Source organism: Vespa crabro, chromosome 2 (assembly GCF_910589235.1).
Source record: "Vespa crabro chromosome 2, iyVesCrab1.2, whole genome shotgun sequence".
NCBI lineage: Eukaryota > Metazoa > Arthropoda > Insecta > Hymenoptera > Vespidae > Vespa > Vespa crabro.
Window position 1 is genome coordinate 14,041,492 of NC_060956.1, and position 18,667 is coordinate 14,060,158.

The window sequence follows — 18,667 nt, forward strand, 5'->3', positions numbered from 1 at the left end:
TCATCTATTACCGATGTTTTAATTAATAATTTTTAATTAATTAATCGCTCTCGATTGTATTTCATCTTATATACGATTTTTATATACGTATATGCATAAATACATATATATATATATATATATATATATACATATGTGCTTAAATACACATACATATACATATGTACATGTATAAATATTTATGTATTTATACATATACATATGCATACACATACACATAACATATAGATATCTCTTTTATGGCACGTATACATATCGATACATCCTGCATACATATGCATATGCACGAAATTAATTACTAAATCTACTTACTAAATCAAACCAATATTTCTCAACTTTTCAAGAAGCCTACTAATTAAGAAAACTACGTAGTATGCTAACGTAATTGTTCTACACGTAAACATAAACCTATTTCTTTTTAAATACATATAACTGTCTAGTTATATGTATTACCCTTAAAATGAAAATTTCGACATTTCCTAAAGCATCCATCATCCACCAAAGCATCCACCAGACATCTATCTTGTAATTGGATAAGTTTTAATCAAAATTATGTCTATCGCTAAGACAGCCATATGAAATCAGGCAAGTATCGTAGCGCGCCATGATAACTTCAATGTATAATGATAAAATCATTTATAATTAATCTACTTATTTACCATTCTAAATGAGTTTTCCCTAATTCGCTTTCTCGCATCCAAAAATAGTAGATTCAATCCAATACATCAAAATCCTTAAGCCCGCTTTCAAGGTTAAATTGGCAAATATATAAGAATTTCTCTTTTAATATTATACAATAATGACATATATATAAAAAAAAACTTTAGAATGATACAATGTAACGAAAATTCATGAAAAGTAAATAGATAGCGTCATTTTTATTATCCAAGCACTCTTTTTACCTCAACGCGAACTCCAAGTTGTTATATGTTTCTATCACTAAAACTTAATGTTCGTCAAAATATTTGGCTAATAATTAACATGTATATATAATATAACATATACATAATGTAATATATATATATATATTTATATATATATATATATATATATATATATATATATATATATATATTGATTCTGACATTTGACTTATTTTCTTTGGGATTACAATAAACTAGTACATATTTTCTGAATTATACGATGTGCATCTTATATATGATGCAGTAATAGTTGTAATGGGCTTGTTGTAACAAGAAAATACGCAAGAAATTGCGAATTCTAACTGCATCCTAACAAAAAGCTCTTAGAAAATAATAGTCGGATTAAAGAAATTGGAAAATTTCAAGAAATATCATCATATTAAAAAAAATCAGAATAATCCAGATAAAAAAGAGATTATTTTACAAATTATTCAAAAAATTTCAGAATTATAGCTTAACGACGGAATAAATATTTTTTTATCAATTTTTGTTATTTTATCATTCTAGAGAGATCAAAGAATACCCTGAATTTCTAAATATTAAAAATTTATACTATTAAATTATATGAACAAAAAATATGTTTAATAAATAATACTTATATTAGAGAATATCCGTGATTGCTATTAATTATCTGTTAATATATAAATAAAATCATTGAATTCTGTCTCTTACCTAAATGTAATGTATTCTCTATTTTATGAATATTAATCTATCAGAATTCTTAAATATTATAAACAATATTATAATATTGATATAAATAAAAAAGAAGAATAATTATTAATAGATAGTAAAATTTGTATAGAATTTTACTATTAATTTTCATTTACAATTACATGTAATTAATAAAAGATATTAAGTAATATAAATTATTTTCAATTCAATCTTTTTACAATGTAATAGAAATACGAAATTATATGAAGCATAATAAATATGCAAAAGATAATAATGTTAAATATTTGATAGAAGTACTTAATCTTTATAATAATAATAAAAAGATATATATATATATATATATATATATATATATATATATATATATATATATTATTGTTGTTATCTGATATATTAATAATTAATAATTGTACTAAAATAATTTATAATAATTGAATTTATATAACTGTTTAAATATTGTATAATTATTAATATAAGAGATGATCATAAAAATATTTATAATTTAAAATTTCATTAAATGCGAATTTAAACTTGGCATCGCCGCTAACTGATGATATAAACTATAACAAAAATCTAGAGTTTTGAACAATTTTAACAGCTAACAAGTCAGTCTACCGTTGAATTTCAAAGAATCAATATCACAAATTTTTTTAGTCCATACTCATACATTTAAGTAAACAATTTTTTAGATTACTTTACTTTCATGTTAGGTATGTATGTGTACCGTTAATAAATAATTTATAATAATCAGGTTTATATAATTGTTTACACAATAACGCGTTTGTTTAAACATTACAAGTACTAATTAAGTAATATCAATAACATATTCTTGAAACTGAACCATAATCCCATATCTTCTGCGCTTATGTATTATGGAAATAACATGAATTTAATTATAATTTTAACATATTTTATTCAATAAAATTCTTCCTCTCACTTTAATAAACTATCCTTCTTCTTACACTTTGTATAAGCAGTATAAAAAGAATTATTTGTGGAGTACACTATTTAATATATTAGCATAACTGTAGTATAATATGCATTGTGTATCATGATTATTTACATAGGAGATATTAAAATGACACCAAAAAATGTATAAAATTTAATGCAATAAATATAAACAAATAATTTAATAGTTATGTTAGATCTGAGTCTGATTAGACTTGAAATAGAAATTTTTTTCATCTTTTTTTTTACATTATCAACAGTAATTAACTTTATACCAAGACAATTTTTTAATTTCTCATTTTTATCAATAAATATTTATATAAGGATAATTCAAAATAACCGGTAATAATTTCACAGTTTGTAACTTCATGAATTATTGACGTAGTTTATTATTTGTTTTTTATTATTTAATAACAAATAGAAAATTATATTTTATAAAGGCGGTCATTTTGAATGTGTTGCAAAGTATAGTTTTCTATTTGTATAATTAATTAAAAAAAATAATTGAAATTCATTGATAATTCATGAAACTACAAGTTCCGTAGTTATCATCAATTACTTTGGATCAACCTATATAAATTTTACAGCAAAAAATTATAACCATAGTTTCATTGCAGTTTCATAATACTAACACGATTATGTTACACTCCAAATGGAGATCATTTTGTAAAGAAATTTGTTTTAATTTATAACAATTTATTCTTTATTAATAATATAAATTTGTTTATCAAGTCATTTCATTTATTTAATCAAAATAAAATGCAAATGGAATAACTCGATTATCTTCATTAGAAAGTTTTATGTTCAATAGTAATAAAACGAATCACATTTTGTATTAATGAAAATTCTATAGCTTTTCAGTTTTACTTAGTACCATAGTAAGACCTCAATGTCTTCTTGCCATTTTCTTTTCTAGCTTTCGTTGTTTTTTCTCATTAACTTCTGGCTCTTCTTGAGGCGAAGTGAAAAACCATGGAGACAATATTTGTTTCCAAATCATCCAACCTCCTCTTAAAGGCACCTGCGTAATTTAAAGATAATCATGTCTTTGTTTCCTTTTGCTTTATAAAGTAAATCAAAATAATATTTCAGATAATATTAATTATCAAATATAATGATACATACCAAAAGCCATAAGAGCCAAAAGTAATTCGATATAAGTGAAAGTATTTGTACTCCTGAAGTTAATATAATCAAGTCTTTAACATGCCTATAATGATAAAGATATTGAATCTTATATTATTATTTAGAACAATTAATAATTGTAATCATAAAAAAAAAGAAATCTTTGAAAAATGACTCACTCTCCAATACCACCCTCTATATTAAGATCTACTCCAGAATCTAAAAGCTGCCCGGATTCTAAATAAGTAGCACGTGCCATGTATATCATAAATTGATAACTTGCAACATATACAATCACAGAAAAGATTGTTAATGTCTGCAATTATATCAACATTATAATAATCTGCTTAAAATGTATATCATGAAATAAAATAAAATTTATTATTATACTTACTATTATTAAAGTTGTAAATTCAAAAAAAACTAACATGAAGATAAAATATGTTCCTAATGCTCCAAATATCATATTTCTATAAAAGTTTAAAGTGGAAACATTTTCATCTACTATCTGTTTAGCACCTTTCGTTGCCACTTTAGATTTTTTTGTCTATATAAAGTAAACAAATCATTCTACAAAGGATAATATATATGGTGTGTGTGTGTGTGTGTGTGTGTACTTTTATATATACTTTTATAGTATATATATATATACTTTTATATCTTTTACATAAATGGAAATAATTATAAAAAATAAAAATAGAAAAAAATATGTGTCACAATATTATTATATTTACCGCCATTTTAATTCTTTACAAATTACAATGTTTGTGAAGTAGTGCCTACATGGATATGAATACGTATGACAAATACAACGCTTCTCGCACGAGGCTAACCTCATTCGTATTTTGTAGTGATAGTCCATGACACATCAGATTAATATAAAATATAGAAGAAGGAATACTGTATTGTGTTAAATTGACCATTACCAGTGGCGCCATCTTGAAGTATCGCTTTTTAATGTAGAATAAAAATTAAGATGGCTCTATAAGATGCAATCTACGATAAAAAATTTCAATCGATAAATTATCAACAATATACAATTTCCCAAATAAAATATATATATATATTTCAACCAATATTCAATAGAGATATTTCGTTTCAAATATAATCTATATACAAAAAACTAAAATTCTTTCTCGTATAAACGTTTTTCACGATATCGTTGTAGTGCTCTTTTAATAACATTCACTGTAAAATCTGCATCTTCCTTCGTAACGCACATTGGTGGTGTTATTCTTAAAACCTAAATGAAGGAAAAACATTAATAACACGTATACAACCGTAAAATCTAATATATTAAAACTTACATTCGCAGATAATCCACCTTTTCCAACAAGTACACCCATATCTTTAATATCTTCGAATATATCGCGCATATGTTCCTCTTTGATATATTTTTTTGTTTTATTATTTTCCGCCAATTCTACACCTATCATAAAACCTTTTCCTCGAACGTCAGACACAATATCCGGAAAATCGTGAGTTAAGGTACTTAATTGATGACATAAATAAGTCCCCGTAATGAGGGCATTTTTTTGCATATCATCGTTCTCAATTACCTAACAGTAATAGCAAAAAATACAATAAATATATAATTACCATCAATAAATGAAAGAAACGATACGAAAATTACACATAATTATAGTTTAAATAGAGCTGCATACATCAAGTACTGCTGATCCTGCAGCACAAATAATTGGATTTCCAGAAAAGGTATTGAAATGAAGTGCTCTATTCAAGCAACTAGCAATTTCAACAGTAGTCGCAACAATACCAAGAGGAATTCCATTTGCAATACCCTTTGCCATTGTTACTATATCAGGTTGAATTCCATGACCTTCGAAACCCCAAAAATGATCGCCTGTTCTACCGAAGCCAGTTTGTACTTCGTCGGCTATATAAAGACCACCATTTTCGTGAACGAACTCATAAACATTTTTTAAGAACAACCGTGGATATTGTATAACACCTCCGATACCCTAAAAAAGAATTTTAAAATGTTTGATAAAATTTACTTGATCCTCAATAAATTTTACATTAGCTGAAAATATTTAAAATCATTCGATGTGTATACTTAGTATATATACATTGTGTATACTTTTTAGATAATGATTTCACAGTATAGAAATTCTTAAAATATTGTTCAAACGTTAACTCCCACGTGTCATTGCGTCTTGCTGACAAGAGAAAGCGTACTGGAAAGACGTGACGACACGGGTATAATTTTCGGTAAGGTCATTGATCCGTCTTACCGAAAACTACGGTCTTTTCTTTTAATGAGTCTGGACTTACAGACTTACTTCTTTTAACGAACGGTCAGTTATTCATGTTCTTATTACGAAACTTAATCATTTAACAAGTATTGCGTTTATCGATTTTTTCTTTTTTTTCCTTATCGACGCATTATGATTAATTATAGATATTTGCTTAATGGTATGTATTACTTGAATGCTTTCTGCGATAAAAGCAGCAACACCTCGTTTCCTTGGCAAACTGTATCGAAAAATATCTTCGAATTCATCCAAATATTTTTGGAATAAGATACATTCGTCGTTGCTACAATTACACGTATCTTTTACACCTGGCACAGAGCAATCTTTACATTTCGAATCGCAAGAAAGATATTTCTGTAAACCTGGATTAAATACCTAAGAGAAAGAAATTCAAATCATTTGATCAATAATCGAATTAAAAAACAGAAAAATTATTTATTTACGAACGTGTATATGACCAGGTGGCTGAGGAATCGCATATTTCCACGTGCTTAAAGCGGTTGTTGCCGAAGTTTCATAAGTACCACCATGATAACAATTCTTCAATGAAAGGATATTTTGCTCGCCAGTGTAAAGTCTTGCCATTAAAAATGCTAATTCGTTAGCTTCGGACCCACTATTGACGAGATAAATGACTGAAAGCTTTTCCGGTAATTTGGTAGCTAATTTTTCTCTATATTCATATAAACGAGGATGCATGTAAAGTGCTGATACATGACCAAGTTTGCTCGCTTGATCCGATATCGCAGCTATGATTTTTCTGGTATAATTAAAAATGATATATTTATATATTTAAAAATGTTGAAAATTTCAAAATATATATTTCATAAATATAATATACTCTACGAATATTTAAGTCCCCATTGTATATATGTACAGAGTGTAACTGATGAATTTCAGGGACCTAAACAAGTAGAAAATATTGTATGAACATGGGATCAAAAACGTTTGCTTTCGGAGTTATAATTTGATGTCTTCCTGCAATGACTAAAAAAATTATCACGTCAAATCTCATAAGAGTTAAAAATTGTGTTTTTTTTTCATATAATATATGTTAAAGGAAGATTAAGAGAATCACGAAGAATTTAGAATAAAAAAGTTTGGCAATTTATCGTGATAATTTCTTCAGCCGTTGCAAGAAAATTTCGAATCGTCTTAACTTTAGAAGCAAGCGTTGCCAACCCCATGTTCATAAGATATTTTCTACTTACTTAGGTTCTCGGAACTTATTCCCGAAATTTATACAGACTATTATATAGTTACATATATATAAATATATAAATAATATATATAATAAAATATATATAAATAATATATAAAAATATATATATTTCGATAATTGTTCATTTAATAATTATGGATATAGAATCATTATATAATTGCTTACGGGTGACAATGGCCTATAGAAACGGTAACAACGCCACCGAACATATCTAAATATCGTTTACCATCATGACCCCATAGCCATTGATTCCGTCCTTCATATAATAATAATGGCTTTTTATAATACATTTTTAAACTAGGTGATATATTCGACTCATATGCTGTTTTTAAACTATCGTAACTTGGACCCTTCATATTTAAAAAAAATAAAAGGAAAAGAAAAATAAGTAATAATATTATACATGTACATAATTTTTACAAATAGATATATATATATTACATACATACCGTATAAACGGCTGGTGTATGTTGAAAAGCTGGCATCTCTATTTGTTTATCTGTAGTTACCATACTAACATTTCTTCTATTAAATGCTTAAAAAAACAGTCAGTTATAAGCGAGTTTATCATATATTTTTATCACGATCAATACAATATATGCGATTCACGAAGTTTTCAATGTTTACGTTTCTATTGGTTATCTATGGGTAATAGGAAATTCCCCGTTTATTTAATCTCTACGTCTTATAAGAGTCAAGATAATTTCAGATATATAATACGTTAGTTTAGTTCTACGTTATGAGTTTCTCTTCGTTGTCGTTCAATTTATTATTAGAACCGAGTTTATATTTAATGAAATTATGTTGTATTTTATATTATATTAAAAAAAATGGATATTATCTTTTGATTCTGATGAAATAACTCGTTACAAGACGAAAATAAAGTGAAAAATATACTGCATATAATGTGTAAATATATTTGATTTAAGTAGATACTTACATTTTTTAAACGTTGAATTAAAAGCATAACAAATGTATTTGAAGTGACGATTTATATTGTAATACATGATTTAATGTGATAGATTATAAAATTTCGAAAAATTGTGAGAAGAATTGATTAGATATATTAAAATGTTCGTTGCTTTGAAGTACACGAAGTGAATGTGCCAAGAAGTGTTAATAAGAACTTGCAAACCGTCTTAAAAACAAATTAATACTGAAGCAAGAGAATTCCAATGATTCCCCTTCACGATTTGTAAATTAAAAATATATCCTATACGCGTAACCATACGAGGAATTTAACACACAATAAGTCACGTCAAATCATTATCCTTACATTGATCCACCTTATACATATAATGCATATAAAACTGTTAACATGCACGAAATGTTAATGAAATTAACGCTTCACGACCTATCGCAGGAAGTCAATAATGCGATGCTTTTAAATATCGAATGAACTACTAGTCATCGTATCTGTTTAAAAATATTCTCGAGATGATAAATCAATAGCTGATAGTAAAAAAACACCAAGAAAAATAATCGATAAATCTTAATAACTATGTATTACATTCGTATATAAAAAACTCGATAATGACTAGAAAAAGTATAAAATGTATCGTTACAAAAGCAGGTCAAGCTTTAGAGTGCTTTCATCTTTGTTGTATAGAAAGGGCAAAAAGAGAGGATTTAAAGGTCAGCTACCTCTCGGCCCACGTGCCACGGTATTTGACATTCGATGCAGATGACAGAGGGATTCTTCAAGGCCAAATGTTCGTTAAGCCGCATCTAGCTTTCTCCAGCTCATCCCATTATCCGTTTCGAACTTATCTCATCACAGTAAAGTCACACGCGTGTATTTCTAATACATAATACATACAAAAAGAATATAAAACGCTGATTATAGACTTAGAAATTCTATAATTGTAATAAATCCTCGTTTACATTTCGTGAATAATTCAATAACACATTTAAATAATGCTTAACTTGTCTGAAAAAAACAAGAATTTATTTCTGCCGTTACTTTCGAGTCGATGTTAGAAGGGTATCGGTGCATCAATAAGAAAAATAGAAAAAAAAATAAAAAGAAACCAAGTGATTCTTTGTAAAAGAAAAAGAAAGAGAAGTCACTTCTCTTCTTCTTTCCATTTGCCATTTCGGTTTCGATGCGATCAGCGAGTTGTTTCTAAGGTCGTCGCTTGGCTTGGCATAGCTTAAAACAAGTCTTGTTGAGATTGGTCAAGGTACGACATCGCGCTCTAGACTCGCTCTCGCTCCCCTTCCACTTCCAACCCTCTTCTCTTTCGGGTTCGAGAGCGGCCAACTCCTAGCTGGTTCTTCTCTCGACAAGCGCGCGCGCGAGCACGCGCTTATACGTTCACGTCACCTCTCTACATCCTTCTTCTCCCTAACCCCTTACTTTTTCCTCTCTTTCGGCGCTTGTTGGCAATCTCTCCTCTTGTAGCCTCGAAACGCACAAGAGAACCTTGCCAAACCTTCAAGCCATTGAAAAAATTTCCTTCGTGCCACGTTGTGCTCGATATATATATATATATATATATATATATATATATATATATATATGTATATATATGTATATATATATGTATGTATATATATGTATATATATATGTATGTATATATATGTATATATATATGTATGTATATATATGTATATATATATGTATGTATATATATGTATATATATATGTATGCATATATATATGTATATATGTATGTATGTATGTTAATTATATTGTAAAATTTTATTAAATAGAATAAATATAATAGAAATATTTTTGTTAGTATACTTAATAGAAACTATAAAAATTTGTATTTTTTTTTATTAATATATAAAATATAAATATTCCAATGTAGATCATCTTTATGATCTATATTTCCATAAACATTGACTATGAATATATTAAAATAACGATGTAAAAATAAGAAATGTGAAATTTCGTTACAACAAAGAGATTGAATAAAACGTATTAGACGTTTATCGACCTCAGGACCACATGACGTGTCAGGATACTACGCACAAAACTTGTCAATGTGCGCCACTCCTGCCGAATATTTCTACGCATTACGCAGGGTCGAATCAAGGACTCATGGAACCACCGGCCTATTTGATGATTTCATCAAATATAATAATGCTACGGATAACAGATAGAAGCTTGGAAAACATGTTATTCTCAAAACTGAGATAACTCTCGATGAATTAACCTATTCGTTCTCTCTTTACAAATACATTTCGATCGAACGCTGGATTCTCCGGACACGTGTCTGCCCTGTTTAACGAATAATCATCCAGCTACGATTCTCTCATTCTATCTACATTTAGATTGAGTCACAAAAATATTTGAATATTCTTTTTAATCGAATTATTTCTTTTTTTACAGTATAAATAAAATTCATCATATTACGATTACAAAAAAAAAATAATTCCTCCATATAAGTATTCATTAAAATTATTTATTAAAGTATACGTTATGAAAATCGGATTGCTTCCTATAAATATTATCAAAATCAATAAATCTTAGGCAAATTTACGTCTATTCGAAAATCTATAAAATCGTTATTATATTATATATACTACCATATCGTAAAACACAACATGATTACTATGATCGTAAAAATTTTTCCAAATTACAAAACTATATTATAATTTCGAAGTTATTAATATATTTCTAATTTTTCAATAACTATACGAAAGTTCAGAGTTCTCTTTCTTTTGTTCGATTTAGAAAAAATTATTCAATTTTAAAAAGCATCAGCATATTTTTGTACCTTCACTATACATATGTATGTATCTATCTACACAAATACAATCGCAGTGGTGTCTAAAGATCAATCGAGGCCACCCTCAAAAAAAATAAACCACTTTCATGAGATGACAACTCAAAACGTAAAAAGACGTCTCGAAATAAATAAATGAAAATAAAAAAATTATTGAATTTTATAAATGTGCGCGTGTATTTCTTTTCTTTTTTTTTTGTACTTTCTAAAAGTACTCAATTTAGGATGTCGTAGGCGTGTCCGGAGGATAACCCAACCATCACCGTACACGTATACGTATATATCCTTTCGGAGCGTGGCATTATCGGCAAGCAGGGGCGTACACAAGCTCTTCGTTTTACTAACTTATACGAATAAGGATATTAATGTGTCTGTGTATATATATCATATATATATATATATAAATATATATATATACACATATATCTATATACATATATATCTAATACATGTATATATATATACGTAGTTCATAGCTATAGGCGGCACGAGCGACGGCACAGATCGGCGTCACCCGCACGCGGCGACCAATGCCCTGACTCTGAGGCAGTCGTCGGGGTTTCCAGACGCTACACGTGCACTACGCGCACTAGGTCATTGCTCCTCTCTCGTTTGAAAGCAACATCGGTTACACCGGCACTTGTCCGAGGCTCACTCGACCAGACCGAAGAAAGGAAATTTGGCTATATCCTTCGGAACGAAATAATAATTGCCAAAAAATAAATTTTAAAAATATATTTATATTATATATATATAATATTTACTCATTTAATTGTTTATATAAGAATGAGAAAGAGAGAGAGAGATGCTTATATATATTTTTTTCCTGATATAATATATAAATATATTATGTTTCAAATATTAATATATATATATATATATATATATATATATATATGTATATGTATAAGTCATTTTATACATAGATATACGTTTGAATAATTTCGATTAAATTTATGACGATCTTTGTTCCCTTGTTTCTCTTTTCCCTTAAGATCCTTGTCCTTTTAATTTTGTCTTTCACATGTTGGCCACGTATAACAATCTCACAAGTCTTTGACCTCCCCTTTCAGAAGATCGACTAATAAAATTCTCTCGCGTTTTATTATTAGAATCTGAAACGAAAGTTACCTCATATAAAAAAGGAATGACGAAATATAAGGTAGGTCCAGACGCAGTCTCACGCAGTCTCACGCAGGTTACGAATACGTCTTGAATTTTATCTGAAGGCAAAGAAATATTAGTTTTTGTTCTTTTCGAAAAGAAGATAGGAAAAAACTTTAAATATGTGGTCAACCATAATCAAAGATAATGTTTATTTATAGGTGTTCTAGAACAATACGGTATTTTTTTACTCTTACGGTCATAATCATTATACATCATAATTACATCTTCTCTCTGACACGTGTTGTTGAAACTTCGAGTATGTCGATTATATTCAATCCGAAATATTAATATGTATATTTGCCCAAGTAATCAATCTTGGATAAATTCATATATATATATATATATATATATATATATATATATATATATATATATATATATGTGGCAAATTGTAGTAATATCAAAATAAAACAAATACTATCTAACACAGTAAACAAACTATAATAACAATTTATATAATTTTGTAGTTTAATAATTATACGAATTGCACGCATGTGTGAATACGCGTATACTTGTGATCGATCACCAATGCGTGTTGAAGAATTTGTAATTTTACAAATATCACAAAAGAATTCATATAAAAATATTTTTAAATGAAGTCATCAAAATTAAATTTCGATTTCTAATAATTGTCATAACATTGAAGCAGTAAAGAAAAAAATGAACGTATGTTTGGCACAATATACTTACGAGAAAAATTGTATTTCTTAACAAGAATGTACGTTAATATCCGTTTCAAGTTCGAAAAGGAATCAACGAATGCAAGGGAGTGTAACGACCGAAAACGGGAGAAGAAAGGCACGCGCTCGTGTAAATAGCGGAGAAAGCGAACGTACATACACACGACCTCGTTTCTATTGGATGATATCATCATAGGCCATGGAAAAAAAGAATGAAGAGGATACAATGAATGTAGCCGATGATGCGACTGACCATAGGACTATATGCACAGTGCAATGATTAGAAAGAAGATATGTCATTAGAAAAAGTTATTCAATTTCAAAAAGTATCAGCATGCGTTAGACTCGTAATCGCCAATTCTTTTGTTATGTGAAACATATTAATACTTTCACAATAACAAATTATTCTCTTTTCCACTTACTGAGATTTGATTCGATCAAACGCGAATTGTCATAATTATTTCTCGATAAGAAAAATTAATATTTTAAAAATACAAATCAAATTATTGAAAGATCATCTCGATATATCTCGATTAGATAGAAATAATATATTTGAGTATACTAGAAAATGAAACAGGAGAGAAACAAAAAAGATGATCTTTGTTCACAAGGGTAGGCAGGAAAGGAAGATATCGATCGCTCGTCCCGGTTGTAGCGATGTAATAAGACGATTATAGTAGTCATTTAGGAAGGAGGAGAGATAAATAAAAAAAATTGTTTTTTTCTTTTAACTTGTTTCAAGTTTTTTTTTAACTTTTTTCTTCTTCAAAAGATCCGTCGTCTTTCATTCTTTCTAATTCTTCATTTTCCTTTGTTTCTTACGTTTTAGATATTCTTACGAACATATATAAACAAAAAATGTAAGATTTAATGATTTTGAAAAAAAATTACTGTAAATTTTTCTAAATATATTATCAAAATTGAAGAATCTAATCGTTTTTTCGTTCATAATTCGATGATCCATATTGCGACAAAGTATGAGTATGTGTATTGCGTATGCATGTTCGAGCCATACACAGGCGTACAAGTACACATACATGTACACGTGCTACACTGATAGCGCTCGTCCTTGTCGCATGTAGAGATGGTCTTCGTCGGTCGAACTCGCACGCGCCGAGCCTTGGTAGAAACCACGACGACTGCCTCCACGTGCTGCACGAAGCACTTTATCCGCCCTAAATTATAGGTCGTCGCCGTTGGTTGAGCGTTGGGGCCGAGACGTGGGACCAAGGGTAGAAGAGAAGAGGGTCGGGGTTGAGAAGGGTGTTGCTACGATTTTGGAGGGGGTCGAGAGGGGTAGAGAGGGGATACACAGCGGGCCGCACGAGCGTGCGCTCTTCGGCCATGATCGATGATTTCCGTATCTCTTCGGTTCGGCCAGGAGGTAAACATTACACAGTACGATTGGCCATCCCACGAGGCGGGTCCTTCAGTTTTCGTAGTATCAACTTTTTCGTCTCGGTCCAACGCGAGCGACTGAAAAGCAACGGAGTAATGAAAGAAAATACGTGCGCCTAGTTTCCGAATTAAGTGAATTCTATCGTTTACTTTATTTAATTTTTTTTTCATCAAGTGTTCGGTTACGCGCACATTTAATCAGCCTTGGAAATTGAGAGATGTCGAGGAAGACAGAAGTGAAATTTTGAGACGCACGAGAAAAAAAACATACGAGACGCCTTTGGTAAGTCATTCTGAACGGTTCTTCGTTTCTTTTTTTTTTTTTCTTTTTTACTTTTCTTTTCTATTTATCTTTTTTCATTGTTTTTTGATATCCTCGAAAAAATTTTATCATCGTTTACTGTTCAAAGATTGAATACAACACAATCCTTTCCTTGATCGAGCGTTATTAACGTATCATTATTTCTTGTTTTTATAATCTTGTTTTAATAAATTTTAACCGGTTAATTTAATCATCCTCACGTATTTACGTGCACCATGTATATATTAAATACTTGAAAAAAATATTAATGTTTATCCTTGTCGCTTCTTTTCACATGCTCTTTCCTTATTTCTTGATAAAATTGAAATTTTTTGATATTCTACAAATTTCCGAAAGATTTTATATTATCGAAATAATCGGTAAGAGTGATAAAAAAAGAGTATCGAATATCGACGAGTCGAAGAAATTCGAACGATTCAGCTTATGTATTCTATAATATACGTAACTATGAAAAATAAAAGAGCAGAAGAGCAAAAAAAGAGACGTTTTCGATGGAAGGGTAGAAAAGAAGGGAGAGAACGGCGGACGCAGAGGATGGCACAGTCGAGATAATTCGGCCCTGTCCGTGAACTTTAGAGAGAGAGAGAGAGAAAGAGAGAGAGAGAGAGAGAGAGAGAGAGAGAGAGAGAGAGAGAGCATGATGTACTTTGCTTATTTGTCGCCCGATCGATACAATTTTTGTCCGCGGTCCTTTTTAGCGTCCGGTTAGAAAGATACTAGTAGCATGAGAGATACGTTAGCATAAATCTTCAATACGACTCTTAGTTGTGTCGTATATAGTACTCGTGATGTAACCCGACGTCCTTACTGCGCGGCAAGTTGCACGAGGTCGGTGATCGCTATAAGAAAATGTGAGTACACGTGGAGGCAGCAGCGAGTGGTTTCTACCGGCGGCGCACACTGCACTGCCGCCGACCATGACTGCTGCCTCCTATCGTACTAAAAACGACGCGCGCGTGTAAAGCCCAAGTATAAACGGACTCTCCTCGTCTATCATTCTCTTCATTCGTGTACATTCTTTAAGCTTGTCCTCTAACTCTTCCTTTCTATTGTTTATTTTTTCCCTTTTTCTTCTCCTCCTCGTCCTCTTTCTGTTCCTCCCCCTCCTCCTTCTCCTTCTTCTCCAATTTATCCTTTTGAAATCTAATTATTTCAATCGATGAAATAATTGAAATATATCAATCGCGATTTGAAACAATTCTCCATTCTCCATTCGATGTTTCATTATTTTGTAATTTCTTTTTTATTTCGAATTTAGAAGCATACGCATTTTTTATTTTCTTTTTTTATCTTTTTTAAACGGACATTCAAGGAAGATCTTTTTTATCTCAAGTCGAATAAATCGAATTGTTCCATCTCTTCCGCAGGCCGCGCACACGGTAGTAATCTACGATGGTGAGTTATTACCAAACCGAGCCGATCCCGAATCCAGTGACGGTATCAGTGACGAGCGTGCTGCCAAATTTGGAAACGATGAACCCAGTGAAGAACCTTGTTTGCAGCCCGGACCTTCCGGTCTTCGGCTCGACGACATGTACCACGGCTGCTGCCGTTACCGTCGAAAGTCTGACAAACTCGAACGAGGAGAAGGCTTACCAATGTCTTCTCTGTCAGAAGAGCTTCGATCAAAAAAGTTTGTATCAGAGTCACTTGCGTTCGCACGGTAAAGAGGGAGAGGATCCTTATCGGTGCAATATTTGTGAGAAAACATTTGCGGTACCTGCACGTTTGACCAGGCATTACAGGACTCACACGGGCGAGAAGCCTTATCAGTGCGAATACTGCAGCAAGTCCTTCTCTGTGAAGGAAAATCTTAGCGTTCATCGACGGATACATACGAAGGAACGACCATACAAGTGCGATGTTTGCGAGCGTGCCTTCGAGCATAGCGGCAAACTCCATCGTCACATGCGAATCCACACAGGCGAACGTCCACACAAGTGTACAGTTTGCTCGAAGACGTTCATACAAAGCGGCCAGCTGGTAATACATATGCGTACACACACCGGTGAAAAACCTTATGTATGTAAGTCTTGCGGCAAGGGATTCACCTGTTCGAAGCAGCTAAAGGTACATACTCGTACCCATACCGGCGAAAAGCCTTATACTTGCGATATATGTGGAAAGTCCTTCGGATATAATCACGTATTGAAACTCCATCAAGTAGCACATTATGGTGAAAAGGTCTACAAGTGTACCCTCTGTCACGAAACTTTTGGCTCGAAAAAAACGATGGAGCTTCACATAAAAACACATTCAGACTCATCCTCCTCGTCCTCATCTTCATCCTCCTCATCTTCGTCCTCTTCTTCTTCGTCCTCAACATCCAGCGGAATCTCTTCCGCCAGAGAGTCACCGATCGAATCGATCATGGAGATCTCACAGAGTAACTCCGTCGCTCCTAACGCACCATCACCAATACCGATCTGTGGCGGAAACAACAAAGAACTTCCGCGTAAGAACGCAGAGAATATCCCATGTAGCCCGAACGAAGTTTATCCAAATCAACGGGATTTCTCGTACTATGTTTTCCCAAGAGAACAGTATCCTCAATCAGTTTCCTCGATAAACGGTCCAATGGGCCTGTTAAACACAGGAGTCGAAGAAAGATCGGTTCATCAAATTGTCAACCTCGAACAACAGTCTCATGTCTTCCTTTATTCCGACATATCCTCAAGTCCTTACCCAATAACCGAGTTTGCTTTTCCAAACAGAGGAGTTGAGCCGATGGTCGGTGAATGTCCGTCCTTGCTAAATCTACCCGGAAATGATGCTCGTAGAAGAGTCGAGGCAGCTTTGGAGGCCGTTGAGGAAGAGAGACAACGGGAGTACGGAATGAACGTGAAAAAAGAGGAACAGATACTTACGCCACCGAGCAGCAATCCTGTCAGTCCAGCACCTTCGCCAGATCCTCTTGATCTCGCTATACCTGTCAGGGAAACTTTGATCTTACCACCAAGGAAACGTTGCAAGATGATTCTCGAATCAATGGAAAGCGAGAGAAGCGCAAGTCTCCTTGGCTCTCAAAGGCAAAGTTCCGTTATTCATTTTGCACGTGCCTCATAGTCAGATACGGTTAATTCCTACGAAAGTAAAGGAAAACCGGTGGAACTCTATTCGCAAAAAATGATGGCACCGTCCTCCGAAAAGACTCTAGTGATATTCCATGTGAACTCTTTCGAGTGCGTAATATGAACGAACGAACAGAAAAATTCAGTGTCTTCGATAATCATAGTCAATCCTTCGTCGGACACGTTGCCTTCTAAACGCGTACAGAGTACAAAAACAAAAGTACGAATTATAACAGTATAGCACAAATTGTGTACGAAAGGGATTCGATCAAATGTTTCGAGATTGATAAGATTTTAAGTAGGCACACGTGCGTCCATTTTAATAACGATTCGAAATTATAAAAATTGCAAAATTATTATCGACTATATGTATGTACATGTATACATACATATGAGATATACCTATGTATCTCTTAATTTTTTCTCTTTATGATGTTTTTATTTCCTTTTCCACTTATTGCCACGTGCATTCAAGTTTCTGTTTTAAATAAGACCATAAGATGCAATGACGTATTTATATGGATAGAACGACCATCTGAAAAGTAATTCTTGGAAAGTATATATGTCAGTGAATTTAAAGAAGATGAAGAACTTTTCTAACGATCGCTCGAACGAATTAATCTTACTTGTAGCAAATTATTATATATATATATATATATATATATATATGTATAATATATATATAATATATATATATATAAGAGATTATATATATATATAATATATATATAATATATATAATATATATATATATATATATATATATATATATATATATAAGGGAGAGAGAGAGAGAGAGAGAGAGAGAGAGAGAGAGAGAGAGAGAGAGAGAGAGAGAGAGAGAGAGATACATATATAAGCAAAACAAATTTTGTTGATCCTAAAATAGACAGTGCAGCTTCTTCGAAGGAAGCTGCGTCACTACCTCGAGAAGTGTATTGATTCTTTTTGAGAATAATTTATTCACCTCCTTTCCGAGAGGTGAGGGGTGTCAAGTTTTTTAATATTCGTAGGAATATGAACTTCGTATATTAATCTTCTTTCTCTTTCTACACTAACTAATCTAATAGTTTAAACTCAAACGGGCATTCGTTTCTTGCCACGATTTATAAGACTGATGTCAGTCTG

The 18,667-nt window shown here is 31.3% G+C and overlaps 3 protein-coding genes across 5 annotated transcripts; 1 reads left to right on the plus strand and 2 right to left on the minus strand.

Annotated features, from left to right (window-relative positions):
- Positions 1–2,491: 2,491 nt before the first annotated feature.
- Positions 2,492–4,610, minus strand: LOC124421744 (transmembrane protein 208). 2 transcript variants are annotated; one of them, XM_046957302.1, is made up of 5 exons: positions 4,502–4,610; positions 4,063–4,215; positions 3,848–3,984; positions 3,669–3,753; positions 2,492–3,564 (listed from the first exon to the last, which is right to left on the minus strand). In XM_046957302.1, exons 1-5 carry the CDS (start codon positions 4,604–4,606, stop codon positions 3,430–3,432), a joined length of 615 nt encoding a protein of 204 aa, XP_046813258.1. In that variant the 5' UTR covers positions 4,607–4,610; the 3' UTR covers positions 2,492–3,429. The 2 variants fall into 2 exon arrangements, with proteins under 2 accessions (XP_046813258.1, XP_046813260.1); XM_046957304.1 differs by having other exon boundaries at positions 4,403–4,532.
- On the minus strand, positions 4,403–8,563 carry LOC124421743 (alanine--glyoxylate aminotransferase 2 homolog 1, mitochondrial). Its single transcript, XM_046957301.1, has 8 exons — positions 8,104–8,563; positions 7,613–7,698; positions 7,329–7,513; positions 6,389–6,701; positions 6,113–6,316; positions 5,333–5,647; positions 4,976–5,227; positions 4,403–4,911 (listed from the first exon to the last, which is right to left on the minus strand). The coding sequence occupies exons 1-8, from the start codon at positions 8,168–8,170 to the stop codon at positions 4,792–4,794; spliced, it is 1,542 nt and encodes a 513-aa protein (XP_046813257.1). The 5' UTR covers positions 8,171–8,563; the 3' UTR covers positions 4,403–4,791.
- Positions 8,564–14,222: 5,659 nt separating this feature from the next.
- Positions 14,223–18,170, plus strand: LOC124422207 (Krueppel homolog 1-like). 2 transcript variants are annotated; one of them, XM_046958336.1, is made up of 2 exons: positions 14,223–14,429; positions 15,836–18,170. In XM_046958336.1, the coding sequence occupies exon 2, from the start codon at positions 15,861–15,863 to the stop codon at positions 17,532–17,534; it is 1,674 nt and encodes a 557-aa protein (XP_046814292.1). In that variant the 5' UTR covers positions 14,223–14,429; positions 15,836–15,860; the 3' UTR covers positions 17,535–18,170. The 2 variants fall into 2 exon arrangements, with proteins under 2 accessions (XP_046814292.1, XP_046814293.1); XM_046958337.1 differs by lacking the exon at positions 14,223–14,429 and adding an exon at positions 15,357–15,437.
- Positions 18,171–18,667: the final 497 nt, after the last annotated feature.

Bases quoted from the DNA above. Each gene is read 5' to 3' on its own strand.
- LOC124422207 (XM_046958336.1), top strand. From the start codon at position 15,861: ATGGTGAGTTATTACCAAACCGAGCCGATCCCGAATCCAGTGACGGTA.
- LOC124421744 (XM_046957302.1), bottom strand. From the start codon at position 4,606: ATGGCGCCACTGGTAATGGTCAATTTAACACAATACAGTATTCCTTCT. The intron at 3,985-4,062 runs GTAAGTATAATA...ATATAATTGCAG, and splicing joins AATTTACAACTTTAATAATA to ACATTAACAATCTTTTCTGT. The intron at 3,754-3,847 runs GTGAGTCATTTT...TTATCATTATAG, and splicing joins ATAGAGGGTGGTATTGGAGA to GCATGTTAAAGACTTGATTA.
- LOC124421743 (XM_046957301.1), bottom strand. From the start codon at position 8,170: ATGTATTACAATATAAATCGTCACTTCAAATACATTTGTTATGCTTTT. The intron at 7,699-8,103 runs GTAAGTATCTAC...TGTTTTTTTAAG, and splicing joins TAATTCAACGTTTAAAAAAT to CATTTAATAGAAGAAATGTT. The intron at 6,317-6,388 runs GTTCGTAAATAA...TCTTTCTCTTAG, and splicing joins AGCCACCTGGTCATATACAC to GTATTTAATCCAGGTTTACA.